This window comes from Anser cygnoides, chromosome Z (genome assembly GCF_040182565.1).
Source record: "Anser cygnoides isolate HZ-2024a breed goose chromosome Z, Taihu_goose_T2T_genome, whole genome shotgun sequence".
NCBI classification, from domain to species: domain Eukaryota; kingdom Metazoa; phylum Chordata; class Aves; order Anseriformes; family Anatidae; genus Anser; species Anser cygnoides.
In genome coordinates, this window is record NC_089912.1 from 73,606,198 (window position 1) to 73,620,995 (window position 14,798).

Sequence of the window (14,798 nt, forward strand, 5' to 3'; positions counted from 1 at the left end):
TCCATTTTTTAACATATTGGATCCAAAATTATAATAAAAAAATCTGGATTTTTCCAAGACGTGAAAATGCTGCTAGCTGAGGTTTGATTTCCTTTTGTAATTTCTGGATTTTTTTCTTCTGCTTGCACCATTCCCTTTGTATTTGCATATTTTTCTTATTAAAGATTCAAACAAAACAATATTGTACTTTGGGGTCCTCTTCCTAACCATCTTCTCTTTTTTCCCACATTGGGCCAGTATGGTTGGTCCTTGTTCAAATGTGGTTTAGAACTGGCAGAACTAATTGCCTGATTTCTTTCTTTTAGCTATCTGATTTCCTATTACATGAAACAAGTGTAGTTGCTTGTTTGTACACTACAGCTTTATGGAACAGTCTGTTCTAGAGCTAACATCTCTCTGAATTGTAGAACAACAGAACGAGTGATCAAGTATCTATCTTTTGATCACAATGAAAACAAGTCAGAGGAATGTGTAAGCATTATTTTTTCCATTTCCGTCAATCAGTAATTAAAAAGAAAACTAAGAAGTTAAAATGTTTTAGAAGGATAAGAAAAAGGGCCCGTGCAGTGGCAGTCTTCCTATGCTTATGAATTCTTTGTTTGAATCTCAAGCTCATGGCCTTTCTATGTGGACGAGAAAGGCCAAAAACTACCAGAAAGGCAGCTTAAACAATTCTTTCAGAGAGGAAGTTAACCAATGCAAAAATTGGCTATTGTCAACTGCCAGATATTACTGGATTTGGGTCAGAGTTTGTGACTTCTTTTCATTTCTAGTCATGTTTTCAAAAGAAAGTTGTAAATCTGAATAGTACTCATGGCCATGGAGAGGGCTTTGTTTTAAGTCAAAAGCAGTGAACTTGTTTTATTTATTTATTTTTCTTTCTGTGAAACACAGATGTGTGTATGGTTTCTGTGTGTTCTTTTAATAACTGGTCTGAATTACTTGAAATGTCTGTGCATTTCTCAGTAGTTTCCCCTAGGGCCTTGACAGTACTCTGAAAAATGAAAATTCAATGGGAAATTCTCTGTTACACATCGATTCACTCTCTTCAAGCTTCACTCTTTTTCTGCTTGTACCATGCACATTTTCCAAATTCTTGCACTTTGCAAAAATCAAAAAGTTGGAACATGAGTTGGGTAACCTGTTCTTAGCATTTATTACAGCATATGGGCATTACTGGTGGCAGTTTGTAGATAATTCCAGAACTCTACAGACCCTCTCTTTCACTTGCTGGGGCAAATAATTTCACAGGTTACTAATATCACAGAGGTGAGGGAATAGTAGGGAATGATAAATAATCTGTAAAGACAATATAAGAATTTCTGATGCTTTGCCAGATGAGAACATTTTCTTCTGATTTTTCTGTATCCAGTTGTCACTGGGTATGGTCATGCCCAGACAAAAATGGTTGATAACAGATACATCCAAACTCAATGGCGAAGAGCAACAGCAAGCAAAAAGGGCATTTCCAGACATTTAAGAGGTTATAAAATATGATGAAAAAAGACAAATCAGAGCTATTAGATGCAGAATTTATCAAGGTAATTCATCTCCTATCACTTAGCAAAATTATTAGATTATTCTTGGTTCAGACTAGAAGCACTGGCCTATACCAAGCCACTGAGTCCACAGAGCAAGCTGTATACACCCTTTTGTTAACTGATCAAGCTGCATTTGGAGTCAGTAGTCCTCTTCCTGTCACTAACCCTACTTGGAGGCGTACTGTTGAAGCTTACTCCTTTTCAGGTTAGATACTTTCTACTCTCCAACTCAAAGACACACAGGACTAGTTTATATACATTTCACCTCAATGTTCAGTGTCTGCTCCAGGCCACATCCATCTGAATAGTTCTCATCCCCAAATGTTTACTCCAGGTTACTATCTAGAGAAACCAGCTCACACTTTACTTACATTTTTTTTTTTTTTTTTTTTTTAGTATAGATTTCACTCATAGTCTAAGGTCTTCATTCATTTGGTCTTCCCAGTAACCCTTTTCTATATTTTCCTGTTTAAAGTCAGCTTTCATAAACACGTTTGATGACAATTGTTACTAATGGCATCTCACTAATGCGTTAGACAGGAGCATTAGTATTTCTCTTCTTCTTTTGGCCTGATGCAGCTGCTCTACCGATTTAGAAAATGCACAGTCTCTGTTACATCTCATGGCCCAAAGTGCTGTACTTGATAAGGCTAATGGCAGAGGGCTGTAGTCATCTACTCTCCTCATTCTCTTTCTTACTCCCTGTAAATCACCATTTGTTTTGACTGGAATACCTTGCCTGATGCATCTTGTATTTATTCTTTTCAGAGCTGTACTATTTTGGTGGCTTCTTGACATCCTGTGTTAGACTAACACACCTAGGACTTTATTTCTGTTTTTGCCAGTATTTGAAGAAGGGTATTTTGTGCAAGTGGAAATTGGAAATATCTTTCTCAAGCAATCCTTTTCTTGAAGATGGTAAACTTAGGCTAAGGAAGGATGGCTGAGTAATGGAAGATGGCTGAGTAATGCCTTAGTTCACCACAAGTAGATCACCAGAATTCATGTGCTAGAGCTTTGCCAGAACCATTCTTTATTGTACACTGCATTCTGCTGTTCTGGGCAGCTGCCAGCACTGTGGCCACATTCATGCTGATATGAAGTAAGTAGAGCTTTTCCAGAATGTTTTAGACTCTCACCTCCCTGTATATTCTCCCAATATTCCCTAACTTGGAATTGTATTATGTCACTTATAATAAAGCCTTGCATTTCTAGTTACACCTTTCAGATTAGGTATGCTATGCTTACAAATATTCGTGAATATAACCTCATGATACCTTGCAGCAGATAAGCTTCTCCTGATGCTGCCAAGTACATTGGCTGACAAGCTGTGCTCCACAGATGGCTAGCTATCCGTGATTCCAAATAACTGATTGGTGCTTTGTCCACTGAACTCTGTTAAGACTTATTAATTGGCCAGTTAAAAATTAGATGTTGAGGGTGATCTGCAAGGCTTTCTGAGAATTAGATAGAAATAAAACATTTTCCCTAGAATTCCTATTGATCTTTTCCTCTAAGATATGCTGGTTATTATTATTTTTAAAAGAAGAAAAAGTAGTTGTGGAAGACACAAAGGAATGAACCTTAGTGTTTTCAATCCCAGCTTTTCTTCTGGCATCCTCTTTTCCAGGGGCAATTAATTCTGCATAGACATCCAGAGTGGAGCGCGTATATAAGTTAAAATTGAAGTGATGTGCAGGCCAGGGAGGTCATGGCAAATTGCCCTGCTTAAGTGAAAAAGCTGTTCAAATTAATTCTGTCAAAGGAAAAGGTCCTCTAAGGCCATAAAGAGAAACATAGCCAAGTGTTTCATTATTATCATGAAGGCTTTTTTCGATTTTTTTTTTCTCAGCCCTGCCCTGTTTTAATCTGTTCTTTTGGGATCAGGGAAGCAGCTGAACGTGAGACTTGAAAACTACCTGGGCCTGGTAAAGAGAACTCTACTTGATGATTAAAATTGTCTATGCCAATAATTGATATTAATTTAAGGAGCTTAAAGTTGTGCTGTTATGGTGGTTTCACCCATCTGAGCAGCCGAACTCCACCACAACTGCTCTCTTACTCCCTCTCCCTATGGACAAGGGGAAGAAAATACCCTGGAAAGGACTCAAGGGTTGAGATAAGGACAGGGAGATTGCTCACCAGTTACCGTCATGGGCAAAACAGGCTCACAGTAGGGAGATAAATGTATTTTATTGCCTATTGCTACCAGAACAGAGCAGTGAGAAACTAAAAGCAAACTAAAACCACCTTCTCTCCATCCACCCTCTTCTCCCTCCTCCCCCCGACCTGTGCAGGGGAACGGGCAGTGGGGGCTGCGGTCAGTCCCTGAGGCTTCCTCTCCGCTGCTGCCTCACGGTCCCTCTGTGCCCCTGCTCCACGCGGGGTCCCTCCCACGGGATGCCGTCCTTCCCGAACTGAGCCTGCGGGGGCTGCCCACAGGCAGCAGCTCTCCAAGACCTGCTCCCACACGGCTCCGTACCACGGGGTCCATCCCCCAGGAGCAAACTGCTCCAGCACGGGTCCCCCACGGGCAGCAGCTCCCCCCAGGCCCCCTGCTCCTGCGTGGGCTCCTCTCCACGGGCTGCAGCTCCGGCCCGGGGCCTGCTCCTGCGGGGGCTCTCCATGGGCCGCAGCCTCCTCCAGGCCACATCCACCTGCTCCACCGGGGGCTCCTCCACGGGCTGCAGCGTGGAGATCTGCTCCGTGTGGGACCCGTGGGCTGCAGGGGGACAGCCTGCTCTACCAGGGGCCTCTCCACAGGCCGCAGGGGAACTGCTGCTGCCTGCCTGGAGCACCTCCTGCCCTCCTGCTGCACTGACCTGGGGGGCTGCAGGGCTGCTTCTCACTCCTCTCTCTCCCAGATGCTGTTCCCCAGTAGTATTTCCCACCCCCCCCTCCCCCCCTTCTTAAATATGCCCTCACAGAGGAGCAACCAGCATTGCTTACTGGCTCTTCTCTAGCCAGCAGCGGGTCCCTTTTGGAGACACCTGGAGCTGGCTCTCAACTGATGTGGAGCAGCTGTTGGGCTTTGCTTACAGGGACCCCCACTACAGCTCTCCATTACCAATACCCAATACAGTTATAAGTGGAGAAGCACACAAAGCCATCCTTTTTTATTCTTTGGCCGTATTCAAACTGGGGACTTACCTTCTCCCTGGTTTTGGTAAGGAGCAGGCATGTGATAGCTCCTGACTATAGGTTTTCTGACCTCTAGGTTTTCTGACCTCTGTCTTGGGCTTAGTGTTCCCCATGGGCTCTTAGGTCTTTCCTGAGTCCACTAGGAGGTGGCCTGAGGCTGCCTTTGGTGCTAATATCATGTTGGCTGTAGAGATTTGAGTAGGGACTCATTCTAAAGAAAAATGGTTGTGCAACGTGCTAATGGAAATAGCCCTCTTTCTCTTTGATTTTACTAAATAAGGACAAATTTTAACTGAAGAGATAACTCACTGTGTTTTGCTGAAAGTGATGCTTGTTTAATATAGCCATTTTATTATTCCAGATGAGAAGTTTGTCAAAATAAAGCTAAGGTTTTTGCTTTCTTGGAAACAGAACATTAGTGAGGTTGGCGTGTTTATTTGGTTTCTGTCAATGTATGTACTATTTAATTAACAGGCCTGAGTATGGCAATCCTGCTGCTGGTTTCCAACATTGTTTCCAAAGGAGTAACATAACATCAGCATCAGCTTTTTCACATTTCTTTGCCAAATGCTTACATAGTACATAAATGCCTACACAAGTCCTGTTAGGAGTGAACTGACATGTTAATACATCTGGAAATGGCTACAATACACTCCATACTTGAAGTCAGCAGCTTGCATTTGAGGAGAAGAAGCACTGCAGGGGTATTTACAAAGCCTAAGAAGACCAAGGATCTAGGTTTCCCTTCGAGAAAAATAGAAAAAAAAAACCTCCTCTAGGGTTTTATTTAGAGCGGGTGTCTGATGCAGGTGATGTGAATTGTACTCTGAAGAATCTGTCTACATGCTTTCTATAAAATAAATGAGCTTTGGGAAGTAATGGCAAAGTGTTAGCACCAGTGCTGAGTTTGATGTCTCTTCAGGCTGGTGCAGGTACTAGCACTTCTCTAAAACTCACCTGGGTTTTGGACATAGGAAAGGATCACTACTGCTGTTCTCAGGAGACTGCCTCTCTATACTGAAGTTAGTGTCTGAATAATTTGAATTATTTTCAGTAACTTACTAGTCCTCTCCTGATTTTCCAGATGGAAGGTGGAAAAACTAGTCCTTTCTGATGCCTTTTGTATGCCTTCTGCATCTTATAATAGGCAGAAATATTCCTATATCTGAAATAAAAGTTGGCTGCAATTCCATGTTCAACTTGCCCATAATTCTGCCTTTGGTACTGTAGATAATGAATCCATAAGTTCAAGGCATAGAAAAGATGTTGCTTTTTATTTTTTTATAATTTTTAAAGAACTTTTAAGAAGACTATCACGTGGGTAATGCAAATAAACACATTAATTTAGAGGAGCACTGAATTTCTTTGTGGGGAAGGACTGTGTTTAAAAGCATCAACAGGAAACATCTTCTTACTCAAGAAGGCTACATAATGTACAATCTTTAGTGGGACTATTATTAGCATCCAGGTCTCCAGATTCCTCTGCTCACTGAATCATACTGTTTCCGAAGTGTGAGGCATTAAAGTACCTAGTGATGAAATATAAGGCACAGGAGACTGGGGCTAGCAAGCTAAAATCTCTCTTTGTAAACCTTAAGCAAGCTGAAGAAATTACATGGAAGACTTCCTGGGAGATAAAACCAAGAAACAAAATCATTCTTCTTGCTAGAAGTGGTAACTATGGTCTCAGCTACCGCATTACAGAGGGGAGCCAGCAGGGCAGCAGAACAGGCTGTTGGCAAAAGTGTGAAGGCTATCCTGGCATCCCCAGGCACTGCACAGTCTTCGATCTGCCAGATTTTATTGACTTGTTGTTGGAAGTTGTATGTAATATCAGTGCTCTGTTCTTTACTACTTTATAGCCCGTTGTGATTAGACTAGCTTAAACATATTTTGATTTTCTTTTTCATATGTTCCGAACAAATATCACCAAACGGTTTTAGGACAAGGGAGAATAGTGAAGGTGAACAAGATTTTTTTTCTGTCTTTCACTACAGAAATGAAAAGGTTGAAATATTACTGATGCATACACCTGGAATATTTAGTTTTTTTTTCTTTGTTGTTGTTCTAAAACCTTCTTTGTTGCATGTCTGTGAAAGAAGTGAATAAATATTAAAGACAACGCAAACACTCAGGATGGAAACAGAGCTACCCAAGACCACGTTTAGTCAAGAACTTTAGTCACAACCAAATAAAAATCAAACATTAACTACTGCATTATTTATGAAATATAAATCTTATACCAAATCTGCTGTCAAAAGCTTGCTGCTTCCATTGTCTTCTTCAGATATTTTTGTCCCCACTTCTAATATGCCTCTTCAATAGCCCAAAGAAGCTGGCATACTGTACTATGAGACAGCAGAATTGACTCAAAATTTATGCAGTAATTGAAATACTGCGGAGAAGGTGGGTTACAGCCCTCATCCTTCTGCAAGGTCCAGGTTCCAGCTGTCCTCTCAGACTGCCCAAATGTACTCTGCAATATCTGCCTTAGAAAGCTTGGACATGGGCTGCTTTTCCAAAAATCTTTATGGTAGTCTATGCTGTTAGTCTTTGTGTATGAAATCAGTGTGTAAATGTATTGCCCTTAGTATTGCCAAACTGCAAGAATTTAACATCCTGCAAGACCCCAAAAATGCTTCAGATTTTTCTTAGAAAGTGTATGAGATGAAACACTACCTAGTTCTGAGATTGTTACTTTTGCCATCTGCTTTTTGAGCTTTCCAAGTAAAATAGTGGTTGAGTTTTCAAGTTAACCTATGCAACCCTCCTGAAAGCTAAAGGCATACTATTTATAAATGGAGCCTGTGATCTTTGAAGTCTCCAAGCAAAATAAGATTGATATTTAGCAGTATTCAGTTTTTGTAATCTGTGTTATTCAGATGCTTTATATGGATTAGAAGCCTTATTTTAAGGACTTAAATTTGAAAACATTGCCAATTGTCATTTATGATTGTCTTGCATCAACATTGCAAATTCCAAAACTGTGTATGATTCAGGAACTGAAAAATATGAAGACCTTATTTTCAAGGTCTCAACTCAGTATTTGATGGTATGTTAACTGAAAGCTACTAATAACAAATGCCGTAGGCTATACTCTATACAAAAGGCTGTAGATATTACAAAGGACTGTAGCATATTTACAGTAAAATGAATTGTTCAAGAATTGTATCAGATATGAAACAGATTAAGTTTTTGCTTGTTACTATACCTCCTATTTCAAAACCCACCAGTGATCTCTTATTTCTTCCTTGTACACATGAAGAAAAGTATCTTTGTCTATATTTTCACCATTTATTTCATTCATCACATTTTCTGAATGTAGATCTTTTTAACCATATACTCAAGAACTGTCCTAGATTTTAAAAAGGATTTTTTTTTCCAGTACTGGTCACTGGTGATGTTTACCTTTGATACATCCTCTTTTGCAACTGCAACTATTATCATGATTACAAGAATCACAAAAATGACTTAAACCTCTGTGAAATCCTTGAGTTCCTATATGTCTGTTACCAAAAATTCCAATAAAATCTAAATGTTTCCAGTTTTATGTGATTCAAGGGACAGTAAATTATTTCTTTTTATTTTGAATTACAGATGGCATCTGCTCAAGATTCCAGATATGGCCAGAAAGATACATCTGACCAGAACTTTGATTACATGTTCAAACTGCTCATCATTGGCAACAGCAGTGTTGGGAAAACCTCCTTTTTGTTCCGATATGCTGATGACTCCTTTACTTCTGCATTTGTAAGCACAGTCGGGATCGATTTCAAAGTAAAAACGGTTTTCAAAAATGAAAAAAGAATTAAGCTACAGATTTGGGTAAGCCAAGGATAATAGTTCTATAAGTTTGATAGCATTTAAGCTACTGTGGGTTTCCACTGAATGTCATAACCTGTATATACATATATGGCAGAATAATGAAAAATAAATTCTTTCCTGCATCATTTTGCTGTCTAGAATACTAGAACGTAGACAGTATTTTTAAGGTATTCCAAGTACAGCAGAGTATATATTCTGAAATAAACTCCATAAAGAAATAGCACAGAATGACATATATTGATAATCTGTGCGGCCAGGTATAAACTACTGTGCAATATATAGTTTACTGAAAGTGATTCATATTAATAAAGATTATTTTGAAGTACCAATTAGGATCTTTTTCCCCACCAAACATAAACATTCATTTAGGAGAAATGATAGTGGACGTACAACAGAAGGCATATTTTTTTTCTGTCATCTACCTTTGTCATCCTGATAACCTGAAACCTCTTCCTTCTGCTGAGGAAGCAAACGTGGAAGGTGAGAGTATAACAGCTGTATTGTCCAGATGTACAAAAACTCATGTCCTTTGCCTACACCTCATGTATGGTAGAAAAATGCCAAACTGGGAGAGTTGTGATGCCAGAGAATAGGTGTTCTTTTCTGCAAATGTTTCGCAACAGGAAAGAATAGCCAAAAAGATCTTTATGTAGCAGCTATATCATATCTCCTCATTCTTGGGTGATGGTGATGCTCAGCTAGAGGGATTGATAGCAGAGCTTTTAACAATGTGGGACCTGGAGTTAAAATTTGAGGTTTGTGCCATCTTCCTTGGGTACGTGAAGATTTTGAGCAATGTTTCTTTTTTAAGGTAACAGCCTAATTAACTAAGATTCTCTGTGCATGAATACAAGTTATTTAAAAATGTATTTAATGATGGGCGGCCAATAGATCTGGTGAAACGTCGGATCAAACAGGACTACATGTAAACTGACACATTTTAAATGACAGATAAAGTGAATTTCTTTTTAACATGGCACAGGTTCCCAGCAATCTCATTTCTTATGAGAAGACTGTGATCAGTAAGGTAAAAACAAAGGTGAATTTCCTAGTTTCCTAGGCTGTATCTCATTCGTATCATCTTAGGTAGGCTATAGTCCTTGTTATCTCGAATGATTTCTTGTTCTGTGCCCTCTAGGTACTGGAACTCAGACTCTTTACCTTTCAACTTCTCTACCTTTTTAAGCTCAGATACTTGCTGTTGTCAAGAGCATAATAGGTAGTGCTGCACAGTAGTTAACTGTGTATCATGTGCATGTTTTCACTCCAATAACATGCTTGTTTCATTGTAGCACTTTAATGTTGGTGAGCACACGATAATTCACATTGACATTACATTATTATTTTTTGATAATGGAACAATAAAATTGTGTTCACATTATAGTCCTTCCAGAGTTCTTCTTTTAATTACCAAGTAGCCTCTATGGTAGATTTTATTGTTCATGTGTCTTCTAGCAAAAGCAGCGATGTCAGTTTATGATGTTATATTAATGTGATTGCTTTGACACAAGTATATTTCCCATAATGTCTCTCCATGCCAGACTACCAATATGTGCTTGGCTCGAAGCAGTCCATTAATCTAAATGTGTCCAGGACTATCCACGGCATAGGGAGGATGTAGCAGCTGTATTCTTGCCAGCTGGAATAAAGTTCCAGTTCTAGTCAAATGGACATTTGGATAGTCTTCATATGGCAGCAACACCATCTGAACTGCTCCGAGAGTGTTCTGCATACAGGAGAATCCTTGCCTGAAAAAAAGTTGCAAGTGAAATGTATGAAACAAATAAAAGGTTTCTGTGTCCCACAGGGAGGAGGGAGCAGAGGCTCAGGGTATGGAAAGGACCTTCATGAAGACACCTCTCAGGACTTAGGGTTAAGGGAACAAGACTTCAGGTCTTACTTTCATTCTAAAGCTTTTTACTCCAGCCAGCACTGCTTCTTGGTTTTGTGTTTGTTTGTTTGTTTTTGTTTTGTTTTGTTTTTACTTTTGTTTTTCCCATTGCAATTTTAATGCCAATTCTTAAAAAGCCTTGTGATTGCCAAATAAATCGAAATTATAACAGCTCACTATTGCTGTTCGTACTTTTTAGATGAAATATTAAGTATTAGAATATTGTGTTGCAGTTATGCTTTCTAGAGTAAATCTATTGACTGTTGCACCCTTGGGTCCTTAAATAAAATCGGTTAAGTGTCTCAGTGATCTATTCCAGTGCACAAAATCTGAAATAGAGCACTATCACCCCATCTTGTAAGTTGTATCAACAGCCATATCATTCTTACTATACGATATCTGTATATGTAACACCTCTCTATATTAAACTTTATTATTTTTCTTTGATTTTGCAAATAATTTTCTAAAATGAATTGTTATGCAATATCCATTTCCATTTCAAACTGCATTTGCGAAAGACCATTTATATTACATAAATATAAAAATAAATGAATGTGAGCTTGATTTAATGTTAATTCTGAATAGAAACATGCGTGAGCTAATAATGTTTCCTTCAGAATCAGTGCCAAAGTATTTAGTGACATAATGTGATAAACAATGTTCAGTAAATGTGAAATAAAACATTCTGAAAAAAATATCACAGGTTTGAATAGTCAGAAGAAACTCAAAATGAAGTGCAAGTTTAAATCATGTTCTGAATGATGAGATCAGAACTGAAACATTTTACCAGATACTGTGGTGAGGAAATACACTCAATGCTGCTGTTCTGCTATCTTTGTGTGGCAGTAAAATGCAGAAATATATAAATCGCGATGCTGTGAAAGTCACTAAAATTCCCTGTCTAGAGACACAGATGATCCAATGTGTTTCCAGTCACAATTTTACACATACTCTATTCGGGTAGACATTTAAACTTCATGTTTCACATGCATTTCAGCAATATCTTTTGTGTGCATTCTTCTGGAGCTTGGAGTACCAATTTTCTCAGAATAAGATTCTAATAGGCTTTTCAGTGAAAGGTAAAAGTTTGTTTGACAGCATGGACACTCAAGGAAACAGAGTCATTATTTCTTAATAATTTCACTGTTCGATTATTACAGATGAACTAGCAAGGGTTAACAGGTTGAGGTAGGTGCTGTCTTACATAATGAGACGCCTTGCAGGTTATTTATTTGTTTGAGATTTTTTCTTGCTTTGAGGCAATAGTGCCCTATTCTTGGATTCAAAGAACCTGAATTGAATTGTCTTCCTTTATTTTTAAAGTCAGGGAGGATGTGGCTCTCTCTAGTACTTATCTTTATTGCTTTGTGGTATGGTCAGAAAGAGCCTGCTGGGAGCTCTGTAAGGTTTTTTGCCTTCTAAACCAAACACCTTCTTCCCATGATATTTCTTACTGGAACTGGGAGAGGTTTAGAGTTCAAGTGTTATATTCATTAGTGATAGCACATTACTTATTACTGTCATAAGCTGGCCCTGAAATTTTGTTTCACAGCATGTTATAAATGTGCACACACTGATATGAACATTACAAAGACAGAATATTAACAGGATTTTTACACTGTTAAGGAGAGAAATCCATAAAAGATGCATTTTACCTAAAAAGGTATTGATTTCTCAACAGAAACTGTAAGAAATTTTCCACAGGAATTTTGTTTGTGTGTACCACATATGTGCATAGAGTAAAAGTCCATGAGAGGACTCTAGGCTATTTTACAGTGTCAAGTAATAAACAGTAATATATTTTTTTCTCCACTTGGTTGCAACTACTAATATGAAAGAGATGGACTGGAAGTCTATCAGATTCTTTTGTTTTCAAAATTTTAGTTTTCAAGTTGTGTTGAATGAAAAAGAAAAGGCTTGTCAATACCTACACTTACAAACATACACTATGAAGAAAATGAATGGAAGCTCAAAGAGGTGCACATTGGAAAATAAATAAATAAATAAATAAATAAATAAATAAAAATTAAAAAAGTTTAACGTTATAAATCTATCACTGCATTTACTGTACAATTTACCACACAACTCGGATGCCCTAAAGGTTTACATTACTTTTATAAACACTATAGACTGTTCAATAAAAATAACGGAATGCACAAGGTTATAGAGAAAACATAGGCAAATTTGGGCAATATAATTTGTCAAAATATTTGAATAGGAAAAAAAAGTTTTATTCTTAGAAAATAGAAAATAACGAAGACAGATCACTCCATTTGTTTAACTGACAATGCATCCATGCCACATCTTCAATTGCTGTTTAAAATTTACTTGGGCAGAACTGTCAGTGATTTTTAACTGATTTCAGTATAAATTTTGTTTGAGGAATCAAGCATCAAGTTTTCCCTCTTTAAGCTGTTTATTATACTTTCTAACTACATTCATACAGCATGTTTATATAGTTTGATCCGACTGCAGCAGTTCAGTGCAAATATCAAACAAGAATACTTCATTACTTCTTGCTGCTTAGATGGCTTTTCCCGGGGACTAGATACAATGATCACGCAATTAAAAGATCTCCTCCTACAGAAGTTGGTATGAGAGCTGCTTGTGTCAGCATACCCTTCCTAGAATTGTGTGTGACAGTTTCATTAGATACCCCAAATGTTTCTGCCTTCAAGTCAATTGTCACATCAATTCTATAAATTGTCATAGGTCTTAGGGACTAGGCGAGGACTAGCTTTTATAACCTGAATGAGGAAATCCAACTTCATCATTCAATAATTAAAACTCTAGTAGTTCAAAAAAAAAGTCAATGAACATAAAGCAACTTATTATTTTTGTACAACAAGCTCCCTGGCAGTGCTCTAGCAATGAAAAGAGGTTCAGTTAAAATGAGAATAATGTATTTTGTGTGTCAGAGGGTCTGTGGAAACAGGAGTATGAATGAAAATTGCACTGATATTGGAGTACTTCAGGGGAATCCTGTGCTAACTTGCAAGTGTGGAGGCAGTGCAATATTCCAGAAATATCCTTGTAACATTAACTAAGGCTATAGTGTCAGTGCAACAGTCACTGAATGCATTGGTTCAGAAGAAAGGTGTTGAAAGCTGAAACTACAAAAGTCTGTTATGGAGTTGAGAATAGGGTGTGGAAATAGAGGATAGTGAATGTAACAAATGTTTCATCACAGGAATTTCCAGAGCCTGACTTTTTTTCTCATCTGAGTATTTTTAATTGTTCTGACAACCCCACCACAGTTTATTTCATGATTCTGTTCCCAGTTTTGCTGGTGACGGTTTTGCTGCTGCTTAAAATACACAGCCTTTTTATGTAAGGATAGTAAAACTATATTGAAAATGAGATTTTTGTCCTCTCAGAACAAAAATTAAATGTGTATCCAGTCATATACCAGGCAGCAAGTGATTTGAAGACAGCAATGTAGAAGGCTGAGAACTGCAGGGGGTTGGGATTTCTCTGGATTCATCTGAACTAGTAAATTAAACATACTGAGGCTGTCCTTTGTCATTGAGTCCAGCTGGCATGGAATAGCTTTTGTTCACACGTTTAAACTCTTTAGTCCCTGAAAGAGGATGGCTCCATCCAGACTTTGTCTTGGGAATGGTCTCTGGCCTTGGCTAACTTCTAAGCCTTGCCCAGGAACTGTTTGGCAGACTGCTAGCAAACCTGGGCCAAAACCATGGCAGAAAACATGCTGACAGTTTCACGGTATAGACAGATTCCACAGCCTAGCAATGCTCCCTGGCACAAGCTAATTTGCTGCTCTAGGTGTAGCGTAAAAAGGGCAGCAGCTCTAGCCAGCCTTCAGTTAGGCTGACCTGTCTGCAGGGATAAGTGATACAAAGTGCTCACAAATGCTAGTCTGTTAAAGGGCTCCCAAGGAACCATTCCTGGGCAAAGGTGGCTAATCAGGAGCATGGCTGTGATGGCAGAAGGCAAACTCTTTCTGGGCCTCCCCTGTTAGCTGAAACAAGCTGAAATGCAGAGCAGCTTTTGTTGTGGTTTAAGCTGCCCGCTGACAACTGAATGTTATGCAAGCTGTGGTTGGATATTGTTATCCTAAAATATTCCCCTTCCTCTCCTTAATTTACTTTTCTCCTTTCTAGACTATACATATCTTTGAAGAGCCATGAAAACTATTTAACTGAAAGTTTCACAGTAGGATCCTTTTTTTTTTTTTTTCGTTGTGCTGTATTGTTTCATTCTTTCATTCAGTGCTTCCTATGTCTCCATCAAGAACACTTCCATTTCTGTGCAAGTCATATTTGGTACACTTTATTTCTCTGAAGTATTGTTATTCATTAATAATTATTTTTCCTTTTGTTGTTGTTGTTGTAGTGGCTCTTAAACACCTGGGGTTTTCAACAGCAGATGCTATGGAT

At 38.5% G+C, this 14,798-nt stretch overlaps 1 protein-coding gene across 1 annotated transcript in view; it reads left to right on the top strand.

The window, feature by feature from the left end:
- RAB3C (RAB3C, member RAS oncogene family) overlaps positions 1–14,798 on the top strand; it is a 143,608-nt gene that overhangs the window by 1,740 nt on the left and 127,070 nt on the right. Inside the window, exon 2 of the mRNA XM_048053508.2 lies at positions 8,280–8,507. Within this exon, the coding sequence (XP_047909465.2) occupies positions 8,280–8,507 (228 nt within the window). The remainder of the gene's footprint in view (positions 1–8,279; positions 8,508–14,798) is intronic.